Consider the following 25,976-nt stretch of genomic DNA (forward strand, 5'->3'; position numbering starts at 1 on the left):
CCCCCCTCGCCCAAGTTACCCTAACCAAGGATAATGCATTTACTGGTACAAGTCAAATGTATTAAATGAGAGTCATAGCTAGATTTTCAAAATACCAATTAAGCCTGCTAAATTATATTTGCAGGTCATTTCTGTATCAACTTTTCAAAGTCATCAAAATCACTAGAATGGCATTTCTCTTATTAAATTTGCCTTTCAATATATTTATACTGTGTCTTATCTAAGGAGATATTTACAGCTTTAAAAAGAAGTAATTCCTAAACATGTTTAATGTTGGGTTAGCAGTGCAAATGCAGGAGATTCCAAGGTCACTACAATTTCTACAGGTCATGTCAGAAGTCATTTGCAGGTTGACCTGCACTAATTCAGGAATATCATGGTAGGTATTTACTAAATATGTCTCTCAAAAACAGCATTTTTTTCCACTTAGGCTAGAAAATAACATCACAGAGTTCAAAAAAAAATCATATCTTGATTAGTCATTGAAAAACAAAGAAAAAACAGCAGTAAATATTTACGGTATGTATAAGTTTCCTACCTGTCTCATTAGGCTATGTACCTGTCATAGGTACAGGTATGACTTACCACTAATTGGTTTATATTGTCCAATAACCATACCTGTCTCCAGGTAGCAATACTACCATATCAGGTCAACATAAATAAGCTGAACCTGACTTTGTCATCATTGGGCCCTAGGGGGGCCGTTCTGTCAACCTGCCTGACAGCTAACATCTTCAGTGACTGACGGAATGCCGCACAATATTTGTTATCGTTAATAAGGAAATCTTCTTAGCGTTTTTTTTTTTTTATATTAACCTTAGTCGCCGTTTTTCTTCACATTTCAATAATATATATAAAAGATATATGAATTCAATACGTCACAATTAATGTTACTGACATATGGGAGACAAAAGATCAAGTATCGTGACTAGTTCATCATGCATGGGCTGTATAGTTAAGTTTCAGGTATAATAATTTTGAGTGACAAAATGCAAACACAAAAATATCAGAAGTTTGTGTAAATAAATAACAAAACACTGCAGCTGATCTATTGACTAGTTACATCGAATACAGTGCTTTTGATAACACTAATGATTAAAATTGATAAAAAAGGGAATAAAATTGATGAAATTTTAAGACAAACATCACAGCCAAATACCATAACAATATCTAATGTGTATTTTAAAGGAAAATATATGAGGTGAAAAAAATCATACATGTATCAGGCAGACAGAATACTGTTGACACGAAACAAACACCATTAAACACCATCACCAAACGGTTTAACTTCTTCTATAAACTTAACCCCAAATTGAAAGTTAAAATAGAAAATACATTTTTTTTTTAATTCTGAATGAAATTCACCCATTACCAAACAATGACTTGGCATATTAAATTGTAATTATTCATTTGAATAGACATTAAGATTTTTCCTTATAAATGTTTAAAAAAAATCCAATTCCCATGAAAGGAAAACACCTGTGTTTAAATGATATGTATTAGTTCTTTGTACAGGTAAAACAAAATAAATTGTGCTTCGTCACACGCCAAGAAAAAGTTTCAAGTACCTGATAGTTTTTCTGAAAATGTGAGAGAAAAAAAATGTTTGATCTGAAAGAGATTGGTTCCTGTTTGAGAAATGGTTTTCCACATAGCCTTTGATACGAAAGGAAATGCTTACGACACGAAACATGCATCCAAATGCATTTTTACCTGCCCTCTCACAGGCTGGCTCTCACCTGTGTTGACAGGTAAATACTGTTTGTCAGTCAAGGGAAGTACCTACGGAGAGGTTGGGATTTTAAAAGACGTAAAATGAAATGGCGAAACTGGATTTATAAATCTTTATAGGAATTGTAAATTACACATGTACAAAGCAAGTTAAAAACCAGGTACAACTCTTTTGAAAGGCCGTCACACGACTTTGTAGAGGATCCACATCGTATGAGGCAGCGGTTTTACAAATTGAATTCATTTTGATCGTGTTTACTAAAGGCAAGCAAACTGTTTGGTCTACCGCTACCAAATCATAAAAAAAATCTCAAGAAATTTCTCGGTTGTTGTATGTACACTGCACATAGATGCTTATCTGGTCTGAATACTAATAAATCCAAAATGAAAAACACAGCTATAAGGCAAGTTCAAGGTCCATGGCTACAAATCGTATCAAGTAACCTGCATAAATTGCAATGTGAAATTTACCTGTTTTATTTTTTGTTAAGGTATAAATTTTAAGTAAGAATTTCAAATTTCACTCACTTTTAGTGAATTGTCAGATTTATTCTTGTGAAAAACACATTGAAAATAATCTTTTCCTGAACATTTATTTCAAAAATATTGTAAATCTTGATAGTTAAATTAAAAGGCAAATTGTGAGAATATATAGGTACATGTATAGAGGTTAAAAGGTCATCTTACATAGGGTTGTGGAGATCCGGGTTCATTAAATACATGTTACAGTTATAAATTGCTATAATTGTGAAAGTGTAAATATGGGACCGAACACACTCCTTGCAGAGGACTATTATGTATCAACACGATTTATACATGAATCACAAATTGTATTTGACTTTCAAAGCGAGGGAAAGTTTTTACAGTATTGCTGTGTAATGCTATTTGGAATGAGAGGTCTATCTTATCGAGGGTGTGAGAGATGAAATTCATTCTTACCTCTTCCACGCCAAGAGCTGTGTTCGGAAACTTTGAGCTTGTGTCGGATGCTGATATGATGAGGTTGGGATCAGAGTCCACAGAGAAACTCACTTTTTTCTCTGCTCGGTCTCGGCTGTCGTTGTCAACGTTACGAGAAATAGCATCATACATGTCCCTCCGCTTGTCGTCCGAATCAGAACTACCTGCACTTTTATTCATCGCTTTCCTTTGTCTGTCTATCCGTTTAATTATACAGATTACCAGGATTATCGCCATTGACAACACAATGGTCACACAGGTTATTACTATAGCGATGACAAGGTTGTCTGTGTCAGAAGGCGTGTCACCACCACTACCCCCCTGGGTTGTGACAATGATGGTAAGGTTTTGCATGGAGGATCTCCTTGGTATCCCATTGTCCTCCACAAGGACGGTGAAAGTGTAAGTTTGAATGTCAGAGATCCCTAGGGGCTGTGCTAAGTAGATCTCCCCAGTGTTTTCGTCAATGTAAAATGGGTTTGTCGAATCATCCCCTAAAATTGTATAGGAGAGCTTAGAATTACCACCAAGGTCAGGGTCATATGCAATCACCTTGGCGATCACATGGTCAGTTCCTGTATTGTAAACGATCTTGACAGTTTTATTGTCAAACGTCGGGAAGACAATGACTGGTCCGTTATCGTTGATGTCACCAACAAATACTGTCACATGGGAGGTGCTGTTCTGTGAAGGGGAGCCAAGGTCGTACGCAATTACTCGAAAGTTATATCCATGCGGCTGTAATTCCCGATTGAGAACTTGTGTTGTATATATAGATCCATTACCATACACAATAAATGGAAAACTTCCCGACATTTCTGGTAGCATCATGAATTCTACGGATCCATTTTGACCTTCATCGGGGTCTGAAGCAGAAAGGGTTCCAACATGTACTCTTGGACTTAAATTCTCTCTCACTGAAAATGTGTAAACAGTTTCTGAAAAATTTGGTCGATTATCATTTTCATCCAGCACTCTGACCCTAACAGATGCAGTTCCAGTTTTTGGGGGTATTCCCTTATCTGTTGCTATGACAACAAATTCTAACTGGGTTACATTTTCACGGTCAAGGTGAACATTCACGAACACTTCACCTGAGTCGGGGTCGATAGAAAATTTGTCGTTGTTTGTCGGAACAAGCGAGTATATAACCTCGGCATTGATTCCCGCGTCAAAGTCATTGGTTGAGACTTTGAGTAAAATGGCACCATACTGGTTGTTCTCCGCGATGTCCGGCCGATACACCTGCTGTGTAAACTTAGGCGCATGGTCATTTTCATCCAAAACTTTCACTTCAAACTCAGCTGTTGAGTTCAGAGATGGACTTCCAGAGTCCTCACATATGACCTTGACCCTGTGTTTTTCCATGAGCTCCCTGTTGAGAGGTTTATGGACAACGACCTTGTACTCATTAGTTCCGATAGCGTCCAAAGTGAAATAGTAGCTCTGAACCCGACAAGTTACAATTCCGTTAATTCCCTTATCATCGTCAGTTACACCAATATGAGCGACGGCTGCACCAATGTTGGCATCTTCCGAAATCTTGGCCACATCTGCGTTTGAAAGCAAGTTGATATTAATCTCTGGAGGATCGTTGCTCGAGTCGAGGATACTAACATAAACTGTGGCCTGTGTGAAGATTGGCTTTGTGGCATTGTCAGTGGCCTCGATAAATATCTGGTAGACTTCGCCACGTTCGTACACAAGTGGTTGAACCAGACTGAGTTCTCCCGTGATATTATCGATAGCAAAGAAAGTGTGGATGACCGAAAGCTGGTGGGGACTGAGGCGATAGAGCACCTGACCATTCGCCCCGGAATCAGCATCCGTGGCGGTGACCTTCAGGATCACCTGACCAACCCGAGTGTCCTCCCCTATAGTGACATTGTACACCGATTGGCTGAATTCTGGAGCATTGTCGTTGACATCTGTGACCTTGATATCCACAGTCATGGTACCAGTTCTTTGCTGAACAGCGCCATCTATTGCCAAAACATGTAATCGGTAGAAATTCCTAGTCTCGCTATCCAACTTACTGTCGATAATAATTTTCACGGAAGAACTCCCATCAACATACTTATCAAATTTCACAGAAAATGGCACATTTCGTTCCGAAATATTATAACTTTGAACAGAGTTAACAGAACTGTCCCTGTCGACAGCGCCATCTATTGGTATAGAGGACCCCACGACAAATGCTTCCGATACTTCCAGATTAGTCCTATTCACAGTAAAAGTAGGAGTGTTGTCGTTGATGTCCAGTAAAAAAATATTTACTTTTATCTTCTTGAAAAAAGTACTCTTACTTCCCTTAGCAATTACATCGATGGCTAACTCACAGACAGTGGAGAATTCACAATGGTCAAGCGACTCCCGGTCAAGTTTTTGACTTGTGAACAGAGAACTTGACCACTCATTTATATTGAAATAGGATGCCGGAACTGTTGTCTGAGAAAGAATGCTATATTTCAAGGTTTCATAATCGTCCAATTCAGCAGTTAAGAAGTATGAAGATAAATTAAAATCCTCCCGAATATTTCCAATGTAATAGTTAGGGTATTCCTCCTCTGGAATGGGATAATTTAAATCCTTTGCGAAAATTGTTAAAATCGTCAGAAACACACAAAATAGCACCAAAGGGAATTTAAATGACAACATTTTGTCGAAGTCATCTGGTCGACTTGTTCAAAAGTGCTCCCTTGTCCATGTAAACCTCTGCCTGTATATCAGTCCATGTGTTCCCTGCCCGTTGTCGCTTGTAGGTGGGGGTACTCCTGAAAAGACATGTTAACATCAATATTGGTTTCTCTCTTTACCTACGATGCTTATCTACCTGCCTGACTAACACCTGTAAAATGGGCCTGACTCGGCCAACATTCACAATAAATGTCTTGTATGAAAACTTGTAATCCTTCCGATCAAATGCTGTGATCCTTTTATAATGAAACTTTTTAGTGGCTAGTATCTGTTAAGAGTAAAAGCAAATGTTGATGCTAGTTTTGTGTATACTGACCGTTATGTTATACCTGTGTTTTTACCTGTGTGTGTCCAGTATTGCCCGTGTATATTCCGATACAGGTACATATATTCCTGTTGTAAAAATCCAGAAGGCTTTCCCTAGCTCACCTGTCTCCTCTGTTAGTATTTACACCTAAGATTCTCTACCTGCACAGGTGACCCACCCTCCCACTCGACTTCAGCCAATCAGAACGACCCATTGTGGAAATAACAGGTAATTGACATTATGGCTGCTTACGGCTCAGGTAAATGTAGTTTTCATGTCAGTATACTGTGACCTATTAGAAAGTCCCACTCATAGCCACATACATGTCCCGCGACCGCCTCAATGGGTTCTAATGATTTTACCACTTAAATAGGTATGTGAGCAGAGCCTTCCATTCACTATCATTAAAAGGCTTGAAAACTTATGCTTATCAGAGAGGACAGTTGAATATCGCCCCAAAACTTGTCATGTTTTCTTAACGTATTTGCTCCACTCCGGTAAAAGACCAACCTACAGTACTACTTCAGTTTGAAAGGAATTTGTCAGATTACGAGCTAAAGCTTCAAATTAAATTTTATAGTCTTAAATGAGTGCACAAACATCAAAGATGTTTTCATAATGTATAAGAAAGTTCTTATTTGAAGAACAAATATTTCAATTTTTTTGAAAAGGTGTATGTTATCATTTAATTATAAATGAATGGATGAGAATTGAAACTATTTTAAAAATGATGTTAATTTAGCTTAACGAAGGCCGTTTAATTGTCCACAAGGGCCCTCGTGTTTATTTATTTACTAATTCATTCAACAGTTTGTGACAGTGACAATAGGTCTTCAGTCAACATAATTGTTCATCACTACAGAAACGTACAGCATACAAACTATAGGACATGAACTCTCCTTTAAAACTCTAATCCACGGAAATACTTTACAACATTATAACCACCATAAATACCAGATAAACTTTCTGTATTAGAATAATAATTTGTGTTAAAAATTCTTGAAGTAATTGAAACTATTTCTCTTTCTAAAACTTAAATGACACGATGTATTTCAAAAAATGTTACACACAAACTAAAAGTTATCTAAATAGATCTCCTTGAAAACTCTAATCCAAAATATATTTTATAACATAGCCGCCTATATGTATTAGAATAAATACTTTGTGTTAGAAATTCTCAGAAGAATTGAAAGTATATATCTCTTAATAAAACATATTAAAACAGTTTTTGGGGACTTTCATGCAATCAAATATTTCTGGGGGCATTTTTGTTTTCAAAAATGAATGCAAAATGATTACTGAATGGTCTTTAAACTTCAATCACAATCTTGAGTTATCAAGTCAAAAATCCTCACTTTTCCCCACAAATTTGACAGTATGCTGTACAAATAAAACTACCTTAAGCCTTCGATAATTTTACAATCAATTTGATATACATTTAATATATATATATGCATACCTATGCATTTCCTTTGTAATGTACCGTAGTGATCCTGCAATAAACCCAGGGGCTGAATACATACAACCTGTGAGTGAAGAGCAGGGGTTTATTATAAGACAATGGAATATAATTTGTTGTCGTTTCTAATGAACTAGTGGGTTTATCACCAGCCATGGGCCTNGGGGGGGGGGTTAATATGGAACGCAACAGATAATTTTGATACTGATGTTGTTTGACTAGTTTAAGTGTTCCCACTATCTGACATAGTGTTAGAGTGTTAATAAGTTAAAGGTATCCTGAAATTGTTGGTTCATATACTGACAATTAGAAGGTACATCTATTTCAAAACAGTGTGAAAATATTTATTTGCATTAGGGTTTTTTTAAGACAATTGTGTCGGATTTCAATATTTTGCAGACTTAATGCTCTTAAATTATAACATCTGCATTTTACAGCATAATGGCATCAATGATAGTTATAGATAACAGCTATGTTAAGTGAAGTCCTTTGAAATTGTCAGAAATATGGACTGTATGTATGTGTATGTGTATGAATATGTGCCTGGACACTATTTGTTTGATATTGATCCTGTGCGTATTTTTTGTGTTATACGGTAATTATATTTACTGGTAGTCTAGCTCCTTCATCTTTTTTATTTTCCTAATGACCTAAATTGCATTCATGGACACAAGAAACCATATATCTGTGTTGTCATGTGATGTATATTGGAGCCGACCTGTTACTGTCATTTCGTTCATTGGTAACATGTGCTGTTAGCCTTACTATTAATAACAGTTGTAATTGACCTGGCATTGACCAGCTCCGTACAAATAGACTGGGGCTGTTTGTAGTCGTATCAGATGCTTCAGCTCATTATTCAAGTCTTATTTTCCTCTCTATGTGAGGAGAATCAACAAGCCTTTGATTTCGGAGTCAAATGCCATATTGTATTTGCACCTCAAATCATACACCGAGTTTTGAGTTTTCGAGAGAATGGCTTCTCCATAGAAGATCAAAACCCTGAACCTAAAAGCCTACAAGGCTCTGCATGGACATTAATTGTAACAATTCATAAAAGCAGTTGATTTGTTTTCTAAACAAAATTTTAAGTCATTCATCGCGGTATATTCATATAATTCGGGTAAAAATATTAATTTCTTTTAGAAAAATATCCAAGTAGATTTTGATAATATTCGTTTTTGTTCTATTTTAGAATGGTGATGGTTCTAAGGAGGAAAATTTAACTTTTCATGGTTTTGTTGCCCCGAAAGCTGAATTTGATGTGAAAAAATACAGCATTCATGTTCAATAATAATAATATTTTCACAATGTCTAGGTGTTCCTTTCTCCATGTTAAGTGTCTTTTCATTACTTTTTTATGGTAAATATCATTTAGGTCTCCATTTTGATATTAAATAAAATGCAAATTTTATGTTATCGTAAGTGTATTTACACCAGTAATAAAACATCTGATAGATAAATATGTCAAGTTTTTTTAGATGGTTTAGATGAAAAGGAAATAAATTATAAAAAATACTTGTACAATATTGTAATACAAAATATTGTTGGAGCCGAATTTGTACTTTTAAGTTAAAAATGGGGTGTCAGTTCTTCTTTATTAGAAACAGAAACTTACAAGGCCACCAAAGCATTGACACTTATTATCGTTATAATAGCCCTGATTTCTCTAGAAAAATAAATAACAATTGAGGTTTTGGAATTTTTTCATTATAATGAAAACTTCATTTGTTATTTTGCTTTTAAATTAGGCTTGGAACTTCATTGATTAATGAAAAAATCAAAAGAAATATCTAGTAATGAAATGAATATTTTAAAAAGTCGAATAACCTGTATTGGAGAAAAAGTATTTCGGGAAGTCTGAGCTCCAATTAATTGACATTACAGCCAGTTTTGGGAATAACTACCAGAATCTGGTCTAGTATTTCCAACCTTCGGAGCACCATGTGACTTGGAGCATGCCAAGCAACAGTAATATAATTCGTTTTGTAGGCTTGCTGGAATCAAACTTGTGACCTTCTGTCTGTCAGATGTAGACTACTAGTTACCAGTACCGCTGTTTAACCTACAAACCCCTTGATCTAGGTTTTTTTCTGGACTATCTGACCTCGAGTACATTACAAAGTATCTTTCCCGCTATACCATACCATCAAACTTTAAGTGTTATTAGGGCCATTCAAATCACTTTGTACACCTTTTATAGGACTTAATTACAGCAGGTAAATACATTTACCTGGATAGAATTACAGGTAAAAATTGGTATTGATCCAGCAGCTGCACCAGTGACCAGGTGGGANCCCCCAACTATATACCCCCACCCATTCCACTACACCATTAGTACCTAAATATTTAATAGGCCAGTCATTAGCACCCCAGACATACAAAGTAAACATCAAAGATAACAAAAACACAGGTAAAACAGTTGGTGTCCAGACAATAGCTAGCTGTAATTACTTTCTGAATAAACCCATCCAAAACATGCTACCTTACAAAATTGTTCAAACTTGCAAATACATTGTGTAGTATTTAGCTAGCTGTATAAATAGCTCTAGCCATTTAAAACCTAATTGTTGGTCCATAAACAATTTAACAAATGATGTTTTTGTTGGTTTTTAAAATAATGAAATATTGAAGATTTTAATTTTTTTTTTTTTTTTTTTGGAAAAAAGATGAAAAAGTTATTATGAAAAGTATGAAATAGATGTATATTAAGTTCATAAACAGAGCTAATAGTGAGGTATGCATGCATTGTAATAGTTGATACAATACAGCAATAATTATTCATTTTAGGATAAACATCAATCACCTTTAATGTCTAAACTAATTAGTTAAATATATTTCAAGTCTACCCCCTTCTTTTATAAGCATCCCTGTCAGTGTCTCCTACCTTTTTCTCATTTTGTTACCATGTTTATATGAATATTTTTATAGATCACTTTCAAATTGATTCAAAATTTTGAAAAATCTTAAAATCTCAAATTAAGGCCCTTTTCAACACATTAACAGGACTTTTACAATTAGAATAAACTTTGTTGATGTTATCTGCGCTCTGTATCTGGAGAAACAACATTTCATTTATTCTGTTTCTCTTTTACTGAGAAATCATATTTTTTATAAATAAAAAAAGTTCTATTTTCCCCTTGGCTTTTAGGAGAAACTAATTTTTATAAAACCCATGATTGTTTTTTCCCAATTTTTTTTAACAAGTAGATCAAAAAGGATTTTTCACCAATGTCCCACTTTCTTAAGTGCCTAACAGCTAGTGAAACCCCAGCAGGGTGCTATTTATAATGGTCAAGCCGAGAATCTTCAAATTGACCAGGTACATGTATGTGGATTATGTAACCTGTGGTCAAGGTTTCTCCTTCAGACTGACCAAAATGACCAGTGTCCAGTGACTTGTGTATGTACCTACAAAGGTGACCAAACTGACCAGACTGTGGCCAGTCAAGTATGGCATAGTTTATTACAATGCCCTCCTGGGGTTATGATAATGACATCATAGATCATTGTAAGTGTATATTACCTGTTCTGCCCCAGGGTAGATGTTGATCCAGCATTATTTGAAATTGTCTATGCAATTTATATACCTATCACTGACCTTACAGTTAAAACCAGAGATGTTCTGTCCCAAATTCAAACCAGGGCCCTACAAAACTAAACCTGGTCACAGAACAATTTACCGAATCGCCGTGTCATTGAAATTTGATCATTCAAATGTTATTTCTCAAAATATGAGTGCTATCTTGGTTACAGCATGATTACAGTTCATAACTATTTACAACCAGAAAGTTTACTAAAGTTTGAAGAGTTTGGCTTTCTTCCCGAAGGATTTCGTTCCCACATTCGTCACTTGAGAAAGAACCGTCATTCTATTTTCATAAGGTGAATAACCGGAAGCTCGGAGAAAACAGAAATATGATTCTAACGGCTCTCGAGAAAGATTTACAATCTTTTAAACAAATGTACAAGTCTTTGTACAAAGCAGTGACACTAAGACATTTTAAAATACACCTTTCCGATTTCCCGAGCTTATATAGACATACTTAGTATCATCATCATTTTTTTTTGTCAAATCTATTCAAATTCAGTACTATAAATCCTCTAACAAGGAGACCGGTACTTTGGAGAAACTTTCTCAGAGTATTTTATAAAATGATGTGATTTTTAATCATCATCCTGTTTCAATATTTCGTAAAATCTTGCCCGGTTTTCAGCTCGGATTCACAAACTCCATAAAACAACCTTCCGGCTTAAATTTGACCTTGCAAATTGCATTAGAGTTGATCTTTTATCGCCAAACTTGGTCGTCATGTCTAAACGAAAATGAATTTAACTGTCAAATAAAAGTGAGAAATCCTTAATGTACAAATCTAATCCTCTTTTTAAAGTGGTGTTTACTTTTGAGAGTGAGAAAAAAATACCTGTACGGTTTGATTTCGTCCGTTCATGTTGGGAGAAGGACAACGTGGTCTCCACGGGGGTACAAATACCCAGTACGAATGTGGGATAGCTTCTCGACTCCCAAGTGATGATAGGGACGTTTGCACGACACAGATTAAAAGAAAAACTTTCCTTCTTCAGTTGACGTGTTTGTCAAAATCTACAAACAAATGGGCCATTTGTTGTCTGATTATCGCCGGGCCTGACCCCACGGTCTGTGAAGAGATCTGATCCGATATCCTAACCTTCACCACGTACCTGAGAAACACGAACCGCTGTCACTTAACCTGCGGTATTCTTATTTCCAATTTAAGTGATTAATTTTCCATTTCTAGGCCATTTTTCTACTGCTTTGGCATGTGGGTGGGTGTCGGAAAGATAACGGAAATGACTGACGGTCGACCGCCAGTCGTATACCCTTTAATATAATGACAGGAGTCTGGCTCATACGTATTTTACGTTTTTTTGCATTTAATAGATTAAATTATATATAATTCAATGTCATCAATTATCTCATGACAACATTTAACAGAGCAAGAAATATAAACCTGATTCGTGTAGATTTCTATATACGAAATCGTAAACATCTGTTGACAAGAATCAGATGTCAGGAAACGAAACTCGCCTCTCCTAGGTGACAGGCTGAATGGAATCTCTCGCCCTAATCAGTCGCACCGAGCCACTTGCCTTTATTTTAGGGAAATGTAGGTCAACACCCTTTGTCGGGGGCTAATGAATTGTTGTACCTAACAAAGACACACCACACCTTCCTACCTCCCATGGTGTTCTGTAAATAGTAAACATCTGTATATTTAGCTACAGATAGCACAAGCAACAAGCGACCCATTTATATATACAATTTATTAAACCGTGAAAAAAATGATAATATTCATCTTTACAATATGATGGATAAATTAGGTTCATACACACGAACCACGGACTTTTAATTCCCTACACGAACTTAGGAAATCAAAACCTGTTATTGTAAAGACAGCATATATCGTCAGATAATTTGCCCAATCCTTTCGAGATATATACCCGTTTATTGAGAGAAAAAACAACTTTTAATTAGTTACATTCTCCGGTACGCCGTGACCCTAACCCCTGACGTCATATTATAACATTCGCTTGATAAACTGAATGAGGTGAACCCGTCATGGTGATCATTGATAAAAAAAAAATCTTCCTGTTCCGAACAAGTAATTTAAACTTAATGGACGAAATTAATAGACATTAATGCTAGACTCTTATATACATGTAATTTATGTCCGGATATTTGGATTCCGATTACTGATGTCCAGATTGTAAGATTCCTTATCCGAACATCATTGTCCGGATTATTTGTGGCTGTATAGAAGGATTCCAGATAAAAAAAATCCATAGTTACAATTTATTAAGCGCATATTTTCTCATTACGGAAAATGGAGCCCCCCATGGAAGTCTGTGAACCTTTTAAATGAGATTGTTCCCTTTCTAGTCAAGAGGGACAAGATTACAAAAAAGATTATCAGTGTGTTGCACTCTGAATCCAACAAATCAATTAAAAAATGAAAAAAAGTAGCTCTTCATTAATTTCCGTTCTGTGATGCTAATAGATTTCGTAAAAACAACAGATTTTCATCAAAACATGAAAAAAAATCATCACACTTCAAGCGGTCGTCTTGACGTTGACGTGTTACGCGCGGTCGACAAGAGTGCAACTAGATCGCTACCTAAAAGACGTGTAGCGTACCGAAACAACCCTGACGTCTCCCAATAGGAGAGCGAAAAAAGAAATGCTAAGAGGCGCTGTGTACCGAGGCAGCATTTCCTTTGACCAACGACAAGAAAAAAATACTCAGAGACTTGACGTACTGAAAACCCCTTTCAGGCAAGTGAACGGAAAGAAAAAAAAAGAAAAAGCACGGCTTAATGACGCAACCCTGACTTCCCCTGTCAGGAAGATTCATTGAACAAATACTGGTGATTGGCCATTAAAAAAAATAACAAGTCTAATCTGGTTCCACCTGCCTGTTTCTTTAATCTTAATATATCTATTTTTTAAAGACTTCATTTAAAATAAACAACAGTGCAAATGCAGCTGAGTGATAAAGACGAATTACGGCGAAAAATATTTTCGTAAAATAATGAACTCGGGCAAAAAGTAAGGTGGTAGATTATTGGACAAAATAGGGAGATGAATTCGGGTTATGGTAGACAAGGGGTGTCGCTTCATGTAAAGCTAGTCCAAGGATTCGTCACATACAGGTATTTCCTTAAGAACTCGCCGTATCAAACTTATCGATTGTCGAAGACACAGTGAAACATTCGACATCTTTATTTGTACAATGTACCATACTAAACCGACCGCAGACTGAACTGTACTGTTCGCGCTGGGGCAGTAAATGCCAAGACGGTAAGAGTCTTCCCTAATCGTCGTTAGGAGGGTCATTAGGAAGAACGATCCCCCATCAGTTACGTAAAGTACACTAATCGTCGATGGTACGGTGTCATAATACGGTCAATCAATAGACTGATTATCTACTTTCCACTTTACGACATGTCCAGTAGCTGATGACCACTGCCAAGCCATCCGGTGGCTAACCAAAGACCGCCAGACGTACCTAACGGCTTGGCAAACAAACCGCTAAGATATTTATCTTCGAGTTGTTTGTTTTCGAAAACAAGGGGATAATTTATTCTGTCTGTTTGTGTTAATGGGTTTGCTCCTCCTTACAGAAGTCAAGAAGTATTTTGGACAAACATTTGTTTTTATAATTCTCCCTGTTGAGAGTTAATTCCACGGACGAGACTAACCTTTTGACCTTGACGAGTGTTCCTCGATAATTAGATTTATAGCTAGTGTTGTATTTGGAGGAAGAGGGAGGTGTCTAGCAAGACTTTTTTTTTTTTTTTTTTTATCTCGAAACCTCGTTGATGAGTTCATTGCATCTTTAGTGGACTGCAGTTTAATGACTTCGTGACTTCGTTGACGAGTATGAAAAATATTGTTTATTGAAGAGTAACTTCAAAGGACGTGTGACCCTGCAACGTCGTTGCTGACTAAATAACTAAATATGTGCTTGAACAGAATTGTCTAGATTCCGTTCTTTTTATGACCTAATTACGTTGGTGGGCGATCAAGACTACCGCGTGCCCTTGCATGACCTTGTTGTATTGATGGTATATATAATACCTATCATATCGAGATAAATATTATGTATGGAAGGGAATAAACTGGCCTTTTTAAAGTTCCGTTTTATTCAGCGGAAGCGAATATAACGGGACTAGTTTGTGTGTGGTTTAGGGACTAGACTAAACTTTGACCCCAAAGACTTTATGTAAGATATTAGCGGGAGTTTTCACATATCTGTAGCATAACGATGTTAAAAGGCTTTGATGCAGGGGATTTGATGAAAAATCTAGTACAATGTTATCCTGAAGGGGAGATTTACTGGTGTGCCTTTACTTGTGTTCCGGCAACGGGTGTCCGGGGTCCCTATCACGAACTTTCCGGGTGGATTTACGAGGGGATCACAGTCACGTGCGGTCGGGGATATGTTGACAACGTCGTCCCGGGGGTTACTAACTTAGAAATCCTCCTTTAAAGTTAATCAGCTGACACCGTGTATATATGCCACGTATCATTTATAACACTATCAACAGGACAAACTTGTTTGGTGTCGAAGGGTAGAAAATTAAAGATAGGCCTCAGAAATAGACATCTAGTTTTCGATTAGAAGCATTTCCACTCAGATAGCGACATTGGGTATTAGCTGTGCAAACACAAAGGCTTTCACTTTTAATCTTCGCCAATTTCGCTTTCATTGGGTTTCATTAAAGATTTGAGATAAGAGTGAAACCTTCTCCACTGAAACCATTGCCGAAAGCCATAGTCTGACGCAGGTGCCCTGAAAAATACGTAATGATCTGTTCTTTCCTTAGACGTGCCAATTTGGACAACTTATAGAGCCTTCAGAAAATCAACTTTATTGGTTTTTTTACGAGACTTCAAGACAAACATTGGGTTAAATTGACTCCGACCTGAAACTATGATGTATTGGACGACTTATTGGGAAGTGTGGCTTCCGGGTGCAGTTAATGAAGTGAGAAAGGCGCTTGTAAAACACCAGAACACTATAGATTTAAAGCGTTTAAAGGAATCAGATGACACACAATGTCAAGGAAGATATATTTTCTTTTGATGTTACCTTATTAGTCTGAACTACAAAAATAAAAATATCGTGAGTGTAGTGTCATTAGTTTTCATTGGAATACAACAGCAGTAAAAACGAAATGTAAACAGTTGTCTGCGACAATTTCACACCAACGTCCTTGAAGACAGACATGCCATATACATCCTACGCATTATATCATTTTGTTTATTTTGTCAACGCAGTTTTTGCATACAAGTAAAACTGTTGTTTATACCGCCCTTCCGCCTGGTCGTCAAATCCGTAACGCATAAATCAGACACGAGAGTACTAGAACAACTTGCAATACTTTCGTATGCTTTGTATAACACTCTATAATGCCCCTTGTTTATCTGTTACCTCGCTTACCGCAAACACTATTTTCAAATCCCTTTCCAATTTTTTTCTTTATAATTCCTGTATACCTCAACCTCCATGAATCACTTGACAACCCTCCTTTAACGACATCTAATAAACTAGACTTGAAAGCACCAGAATAATTTGTAATACTTGCGTTTGCCTGACATAACACTCTATAATGCCCCTCGCTTATCTATCATCTCCTTTACCACCAACATCATTTAAAAAAAACCACCTTTCCCATTGTTTTCTTTACAACTCTTTCATACGTCTTCTTTAATGTTACACTTGACGAACCCGTCTTGACGTCATTTTTATTTCTCGGCACTTGGTGTCAGTATAACGAGGTTTCCCGTTATAACCTACCCGGACTAAACTATATCGGAAGATCTGTGTAAAAATGTTAAAAAGCAAGGCAATTTAAAAGCTTGATCAAGGTCACATGGAGACAGCTTACAGACAATGATAAAAGGAATGTCATATATCCGTTTACAATATGCCTAGTGTATCTTGCCGTGTTAAAACGGTTAGCACCTCAAATTGTCATGCGCCTTCAAATCCCCATGGAGGAAGTAGGTCTTAAGATGTTATTACAGACCGTGCCGTGATAAGGAAGACATTCAATACTTTTAAGCGAACTCGCGCAAAGATCGCATTTCTTCGAACGAGCCCGTCGCGAGACACAGCCTCGCTATTTACAAATTCACGCCGTTCTAATAAGGGTATCAGGGTGGAAAAAAACGATCGATAATGTCTCGCAGTGCAAGCCGTCTGAACTGTCTAAGACATACACTTTTATGACTATTAAACGAACCCGTCACAAAGTCAAGCGCGTAAGGGACGGCCCATGCAAATCTCCATCGTGTTAATGTTTGTAAGACGTATACAAAACCTGACAATCAATAACCGACCACGGGTCCATAGGCTATCGTCGGACAGGGAATTTAATGTTGAATACGACTTATTGATAAAGTGTGGAGCTGATATTATTCATTCTTTAGAGCATAGTCTATAGCGAAGTGTTAAGTAGTTGTTGACAGCCCGATAACCCCTTCCGATTCATTAGGCCGGGTTCGATACCGATTCTAAAGCGATTCGAAACATGCTCAAGACGGCGTAAACCCGTATACAGTTTGATAACGTACATAGCGGACCCCTTTTGTTCGCGTCAGAGTAATAAACTGATAAATGACATCCCGAGTGTGGAGTAAACGTAATCCCAATTTTTCTACAAATGACTTTTTGTGTGTGTGTGTTATGAGGTTGCTGTGATACTGTAATTGACAAAACATCGACCTAACAAAAACATCTGCTTATTTTTTCGATCAGAGAATGATAATTTATGTATTTTGATTTGATAGACATTTGTCTGCCAAAATTTTAGTCATTTCCGTTTTACTATTGGATAATTTCCGGTATCAAGAACTTGCGCGTCAGTCCCGGTACTATGTAGATGCCTCAAACATGACCATAACACGACTTTTAAGATGAGGCTATTGGCTCGCTCATATGTAGGTTTAGACGGTGTTGGAAGGGGCGGGGTGACCGGAAATGGCCACATAAGTATAGCGAAATGATACCAGGCCCTATTACGGAACTTGACCAGTGTGTTTGTGGTCCGATCACACACCATAGCGCGTGACAATTACCCGGAGAGGATGTTGCAGTGTCCGTTCCGGCATTGTGTTGTATTGGTTTATCGGTCGGCGCCAGGACGTAATGTCTACAGCTCATCTCCTCAACTCACATTACCAAAACTATCGCTAGACAGTACTCCCTTCTAATCTCAAGCTGGCTTCTTTTGATATTTTACTCCTCAAAAACACTTAGAGTGTATTTTCACTTAGTATTATCAGATAAAAGTGTTGGTGGTCTGTTTATTTTGTAATTCAGAGTGGTATGAAGAAACGTTTAGTGTCGTTTTCACCAAACAATCGATCCTTTTACATAATATCACTTACCGTTAATTGTGCAATTCACAAAACATGCAATAGCACTCAAAGTTTGTTTTTTCTAGATGATACGTAACGGAAGAAGAACGGTTAAACGAAGTTAAACTGCTGGATGAAATATTACGACTTTATTTATCCTGTAATTTAGCGGATCCCATTAAAAGTAGGGAGTTGAGTTATCCTAACTTCACGTAACACCGACGATACTCGGAACAATTAAGTACTCACGGTGAACGGCGTCATTTATACAAAGTGTTTAATTGACAGTTATTTAGGTATTTACCTGAAAATCGTCTATTTACTTTCGTACTTAATTGACAGATTATCCGGTATCGTCTGACGGTAGGAGATTAAACTTGGTAACGATCAGAAAAGCGGGACTTTTTAGACCAAAAAAAAGGTTTGTGTTTTTAACTGATTATTCCGTAACAATGTACACGTTCAGGATGTTATTCCTTCGCTGTGGAGTCATGCTCGCACGCAAACACCGAAATAATGACGCCATTCACACACTAATTGCCGGTTAATCAAACAAGGGAACGGAAGGAATACTCCAAAAAAAGGAAAATTGCAGCGTGTGCGAAAGTTCTATATTTGGGGAATCAGTGTAGGTTTTCTTGAAGTGACCGTAAATTGCAAGTCTCCTTACCGAAGCACAGCTCAATGTTCTGAAACAAATGCGATTCCGACTGTAACATTTTTTGGCCATAGTGGTGTGTGTCGAAAAACGCATTCAAAGTGCTGCATGTGTATGTATACTATGCATGCAATTCACGGGTCTTCGACATGTTAGCATGGTAAACGCGTCTAATAATTCTTTACTTATTGTAGTCATTTCACTTACCAACTGATAAATGGTCCGTCTTTATGAAACTCAAAAGTTTGTTTCTTCCACTATATATTTGAAATCTTGATTCCACTTCTACGGCTTTTTGAGAACCTTTTAGAGCCGTTCAAACTGTACCTATTACATGTTACGTCCGAGTGTATACATTGCGCGTGACAGCAAGACATACGAGGCCCCGACACGCGCCAAACATACCAACAATAATACGTGTACGTTGCATGGTCGCGTGCGAATCGATTGCTCAAGTAAATTTATTGTGACAGTAGACAAAAAACATGAAATTCAATTCCTTTTCAATTTCCCTCTCTAGATATGCTTGTTTTGAAATTATTTTCACGGGAGTCGGGGCGCTCTGTGTACTTCAACGTCTGTTATGGGTCGACGGCTAGTGTCTCGTAGGACTGGTATACATCATATACTGCGTCAAAGACTAGATATTGGTCAACTTCATATTGTAATTTCTTAATATTTCTCAAACGCTATGACCCGATATCGTATACATCATATCTAATCTAGGTCTTGTTACGACAGTGACATTATTTTGTATTTCGTTAAATTAAAAATTATCGAATTCGATTTAATGACATCTTTCTGGTTTTTTTTATTTAATCACAGTTCTGCTTCATCAAGCTGACAATGCTAATAGTAAAAAGAGTCGATAAGTGTGGAAAGATGGTGCTAGAATTATAAGGTTACATTATGGTCTACAACCAAAGAGATCCGGGAAATCTAAATCTCCAGGGACTACATCCTAAAACAATTTTACTTATTTCCTTGCGGGATCACTCAAAACACTGGTATCAACTTGTTTTAAGTAAACGTGCCGACTTTCTCAAAAGTGTGTTTTACTCCCATTACATGTATTAGCGTTGAGGCACATTACTTATATCAACGCCGACACGCTGTTACTTGAATAACAGCATTTCTAAGATAAACGGCTTCTTCCTTTTTAAGACCATGTCACACCAGCAACACCAGTACCAAAAATTGGGTCGAACGCGCCCCAACCACGCAATCACTACAAATTGATCTAGTGATCGGTTCAGACCGAACGCGCACCAACCACGCAATCACCACAAAGTGATCTAGCGATCGGTTCCGACCGAACACGCACCAACCACGCAATCACCACAAAGTGATCTAGTGATCGGTTTAGACGGAACGCGCCCCAACCATGCTAGTCATGTAATTGGTAGATGTGAAATGTTATCCGGCCTCTCAGTAATTATGCATTTTATAGATATTTCATCCAAGCACACAATTCTTTCATTCCCCAAACAGCACATCTAAACGGCAACATCTAAAGGAAATCTGTAAAACTCTGGGCCCATGCTATATATGTAGCTAGTCTGGTTCTTTTCAAATTCCAAACACCAGAAGATAATCTGACATACAAATTTAAACAATTTTTCTGAACATTCAGGATATACACAACTTCACATCTTGTCGACGCTTGCTTTAAAACACTCATTTTTTACTCAGTAATAGTCGATTGGTATACGACATAGCAGCTTCTTTGAAGCGTGCAGCCAAATGTCTAAGGCCGAACGTACACCTTGTCTGGTCCATGCCCTCTGTATATCCCACGTGTAAATTATTCAGATTTGAACGACCATCAATAAAATGTAATTAATGTATACGATAGTGATGTGTGGGGTACAGAGAGACTCCATAATACATAACGACTAGAACCGCTGACCAGGATTTATGTGGGAAAACTCTAGAGAATACCGAACGCTAACCGAAGATTGCGGCATGGGCTATCAAGGTTATTCGTATAGGAAGTCAATTAAGATTTATATACATGGTTCAATACATGTTCCGGGTTAAATTTTGAATCTGTCCGGATATTTGTTTATCCTGTCTTGTCACGACTCTTTATAACACCGACAGTTCGTTATGGTTTCTTATTAGAAATCATTCTAGCTATGGTTTAATGACGATGAGTAAATCCATAACAATTCCCTCTATTGTGAAACGAAGAACAGACCGGATTAAACCATATATTGGCATGACCCTGGGAGGTATTAATTTAGAGTCATATTAATTAGAAGATTTTTTCCCTTCTTACTTTCGATTTAATTAAGATGACTGTCTGTCCTATTTATACATGAATTCAAGCTGACAGGTGGTTTTGAGTGGGTAGGTATTGTAGTGTAGTGTATTGTAAGGGCTGTCATACGTCTGATCTGGTGCTGGTGTGAAAGTGAGCGTGGCAGCACGGTAGCCACGAGTGTCCTTACAAAAGAAAGGTTGGACAAAATGACAGTTCCCCCACCATCCCAATCTGTCCCTTTCTGCCCCTCCTCTACAAATCCGTATGTGATGGAGAGGATTTTTGGGGGACGTCAAGACACAAAAAGCCAATGACATTCGGTTGATTAATGGTTTTACGTGTTAGTGGTACGGTCGTCAAGTGTTACCGGGCCCTAATCACGCATTAATGAGGCTAGGGGTCAGTGCACGTGTTTACATGTGATCGAGGTATAAAGGGCCTGTCATGGCCCCTTTCAGACCGATTGGAGATAGGCAAATACCGGAATTCATGGGCAATTAGGGAGATGACTAAATAATGAACTTATGTCTATGGTTTCTCGATTTTTGTTATAAAAATTTCCTGTTATGAATATTAAAATGAGGATTATAGGACCATAACCAGAGCAATCTTCTGACGTTTGTTGTTTTTATCTTCACCGGCCTGAATTCGATTTAATTACAACATGACGTTTCAATATCAAGAATACAAAAACGTTTGACACTTGTCAACGTAGTACTCTCGACCCTTCGCTACAGGTCAAACGCGTATTGTTAGAACGTGATGGGGTTTTAAACATGTTGATGCATCGCCAAAGATCCCACATTCAACAAACTGCTAAATGATCAACAGTTTTCTTCCGAATTTGTCATATTTTGTATCGTCTCATGAAAATGGGATCCAGGTTCACACTTTAACGGTTTGTATACTGCCAAAAGATTGTGTAGTTCTTTTTAACGCGAACGTAAATTAGCAACAATTTTGCAATCAGACGTAAAACCTGGAAAAGTTATGAGGGTTTCTCGTAAGATCTTCACTTCATATATTCGGTACAGGGAATTATCTCTTGGAATGGCCGGGTTCTTATCAAATTAGCGGTGAAAATAAAACAGTGTAAGACATCGAAACAAAGCAAGCCTAGTTTCTCTGGTACCAGTGAGTTACGTCAAATGATGAATTGGCATTTCTTTGCTTGTCATTGCCTGTGATATGCGGGCTGCTCCTGGTGTACTTTCAGGAATGATCTATACGTGATTCAAAGACGAAAATCTTCTATGCGCATACAAATGATACGATCACGGACGAAACCTTTGACCAGCATATGCCCTTAATTATAAAGGATTGATGTTCCTAGTTTAACATTTGTTTAATATTTAAACAAAATGTACCAAAATTACAAAAAAAAAGAACCACAGGTTTTCTCATAAATATGTAAAACTTAATAAAATTCATCGAAAGTATAGCAAAAATATAGAGAATAAAAACTCAGCTTACCTGTGTCCGAATGTCCGACTGTCCGAGAGTGGATTACGTGATTGTAATGACCTAAGATGTGGTCAGATGTCCAGTGTTTTCTATCACAATAAAAAGTGTCTCCGTGCTTACTTTCACTTTAGCCAGTAATTGTGTGAGGTTGTTTAGATTATACGGACTGTATTGTAAGTAAAATTCGACCTGGCACGGATGTCACCAAGGGGGCGGTCAGTCTTACCTATGTCACTGGTTGAGTTTGGCCAAAACCGGCCGCAAGCTCCTTTGAGAACAAAAACGGCCAAAAACCTGTTATTCTTGACCGTCTGATGAAGCGTGAAGGTTTGCATTACGACACAGACATGTCCAGTCTAATTTGACCATTACAATAGAGCGCCAATATCGCCCGGGCGATCAGAGATAATCATTAGATTGGGTCACCTTCAAATCAAAATAATTATTACCTGTACAGGTAGCACTAATTGACATGCTAAACAAATCAGGTGTAAGACTGGCCACCCCGGACAATAGCACTGACCAGGAAAACAGACTCGTAATGGTAAAAAGAACATACCTGGAAATGATATACAAGTGAGAAACCTGAAGTGTACCACAGGTATTTTTCAGTATTTTTATAGGTATGGTATTACGTTTAACAATAGGTAACAATGTAAGGTATGCTAATTATAAACGCCTCGAAAAGTATGACCAACGCTTGACAACGGCCCCTGAATAAAAGTTAGAAAAAAATATCTTTGTAATTGTGTTACGTCATATTGCATACCTGTTTCCAGGTAAACTCCAGTTTTCATATTTGTATTAACAGGTAAGCATAATATACTTATATCTTTATACAGGTGTTGTAACGAGCAGGTAAGCACACAATACGTATATCCACATACAGGTGCTGAAATCTTCAAAATGTAAATGACACGTAGTTATTAACTAGTATTTGTTTACACGATTAAGCAGAAATCAGCCCCGTAAACAAAATGTAAACCTGCAACTGCGCTTCGACGACCTTTAAGAAATAAGCAGTTTGTGCATTTACGAGGTTCGTGTAAACAGTGAATTTCTCTAGCATTGAGCATAATGACACGGCCCCGTGGCGTATACAAGTTCACTACCGTATACTTACTTCTCCGGTGATTCTCTCTCGCGTCACATAATTACATGGCTCCCAAGTAATAACCGTTCTCGAATGTTACCTCAAATGCATTTATTCATATTGAAATTTGGTCGTTAAAAACATCGACGATTTTCAATTTCATGAACCCGGGAAAGATCTACAATTCAACATTCATTTTGATTAAAGCAACCTTTCATCCTACTAAATTAATTGATAGTTAAATGAAGCGTCCGGAATGAATCGGGATATTCTAATTAAAATTGCTCCGTAGCATTTCTTTGTCAATTCCGGATTGAGACGCGGGGATTGAGATATTATTAATTTGTGGAAAAGGGGAGGAACCATCGGTGATATCTGGCATAAACTGAACAATTACCAGCGGGTGAAAAGGAGGGAGAGGGGACGAACACAAATCAACACCAATGAACAAAATGTATTTTCCATAGAATATAAAAAGCTATTCTAAATATCTTTAAATGAAGAAATGAAATTTAAAGAGTGAATGAAAGGCAGATCGGGCAGGTCAGGCGTATGGTTACCCAGCGGGGGTGTTTCATCGACCGGGAGCCAGCAAGCTGGTCAAAAGCTTCATTTCTAATTCCGGACAAGTCTTCAATTTGATTATTTAGAATGAGAGTTAACAGGCGTTGTGTTTGTGTACAGTGGCGCAATGACGCGGAATAAAGAGCCTGGCAAATGTACAAGATGTCTGACAGGTGTCCGGCGGGCCGCAAAGAACCACAGCAACGCTACTTCCGGTCTGAGCGGGAAACAATGCGGCAAATAAAAAGTGTTTGTTCAAACGTCTAACAAATGAACTCGATAAATTGTGGATAATAAACGGCGCCCTCTGAGAAGATTATGACTTTAAACTATATCTGATTCATTTGAAAAGCCCTATTAATACAGATTAGATAGAGATAATCAAAGGCATTTTGTTCAGTAGCCGACTAATTATACAGAGAAGGTCCATTAGCATTTCATACGAAATCAATCACTTTTACAATAAATATAGCCTTAAATACCATGGGTTCTTAGAAAGGTCTTACTTTTAGACGCCCAGGTGTTGCATGAGTAAAGTTATTATTATAATCCAATTGTCATACGCGAGTGCTTACTAAGGATTATCCCTAACAAGAAAGCCGGAAGTGAAAAAAGAATACATAGTATATCAAATTTTCCGTAATCTAATCAGAAATCCTATTAGTGACATAAAGTATGAAAATTGACTTATGAAATAATACAACACACCATTTAACAGTTACACAACAGGAGATCCGTTTATTATCGCATTATTGACACGCTCGACCTGTCCTCGGAACGTGCCGGAAATGGTGCCTTCTACCTAATATCGGCACGTACGACATGGATAATTCCAGAAATATCCACAATGAATCTCCAGTTATAAGGCGCAGTCGTTTTTTTATTTATCTGAAAATCGATGGTATTTTGTGAGTTTTTCTCTTCAACGAGTGGCACCACATTGACGCTAACCTGATTCTTTCGTGGTTGTGTAATTCGCTTTATCAACTATATATAGGTGCGTGTAAAATTGCAAAGCAAAGTGACAAGGTTTGCTGCTAATTTTTCTGCCTTGTTCTACTGAAATTGACGAAGCATACAGGCAATTGCGTTGGCATGAAACACCCTCATGCATGTGTTACCCAAATAGAAGTTAAAACAAGAGAAATTGGGCATCTGGAAAATAGAAAAATTGCTAGCTGGTTAAATAAAATGGATTGATATATATATATATATATATATATATATACCGTAACACGCTGCAGGCGTGGTGTTTCTAATGTTTTTATAACCAGCCAATTGGGAATGACATCATCAAAGGTCAAACTAAACAGATGGGGATCTGGGGTGTATATCGGCCGTATCATGGTGGTAATATGCCTCCCTGACTTGGCAATAACGAACAATTCGGAGGCGAACATAATGAACAAAACACTTATACGAAACTACGGCATCACTTCATCATTGGTTTATGACGAGCGCCCTGGGACACAATCAGACAGAAACACACGATAAATGAAAACGGAAAATATATATTCCTCTCGCCTTAAATGGGCATCACGCTGAAGTAACTTTTTTTTGGTCTTTTTTCCAAATACTACATAAACATATCAAGTGAGACTCCTTATGGAAAATGCCGATCGGATTTGGCTGAAATAGATTCATAAAAATGATTAAATCTAAGATAATCATCGGTATTTCTACCTGTCTGACCAACGTTTTGTTCAGGGATTTCCCTCTACTAGCGCATGCGCATAGCACACCATTTCTTTGTAAACAAAATGACTAGCCGTGTGAAGTAAGCCAAAGAAAAGTGTTGTACCGTGTCAGCTACGAAGCGAATAGTTGCCAAATGGTCAAAAGATAGCGCAAGGGGTACGTTACGGAATCAT

The 25,976-nt window shown here is 37.5% G+C and overlaps 1 protein-coding gene across 6 annotated transcripts in view; it reads right to left on the minus strand.

Annotated features, from left to right (window-relative positions):
• Positions 1-25,976, minus strand: part of LOC110440340 (protocadherin alpha-11-like) — a 63,451-nt gene that overhangs the window by 19,441 nt on the left and 18,034 nt on the right. For 2 of the 6 annotated variants that reach the window (XM_021483349.1, XM_021483351.1), the window contains exon 2: positions 2,671-5,465. In XM_021483349.1, coding sequence (XP_021339024.1) covers positions 2,671-5,349 — 2,679 coding nt within the window. In that variant the 5' untranslated portion in view covers positions 5,350-5,465. Of the gene's footprint in view, positions 1-2,670; positions 5,466-5,704; positions 5,900-11,578; positions 11,607-25,976 lie in introns of those variants that run through there. The other 4 variants (XM_021483350.1, XM_021483346.1, XM_021483347.1 and 1 more) reach the window with 4 other exon arrangements.

Source organism: Mizuhopecten yessoensis, unplaced genomic scaffold (assembly GCF_002113885.1).
Source record: "Mizuhopecten yessoensis strain PY_sf001 unplaced genomic scaffold, ASM211388v2 scaffold11179, whole genome shotgun sequence".
NCBI lineage: Eukaryota > Metazoa > Mollusca > Bivalvia > Pectinida > Pectinidae > Mizuhopecten > Mizuhopecten yessoensis.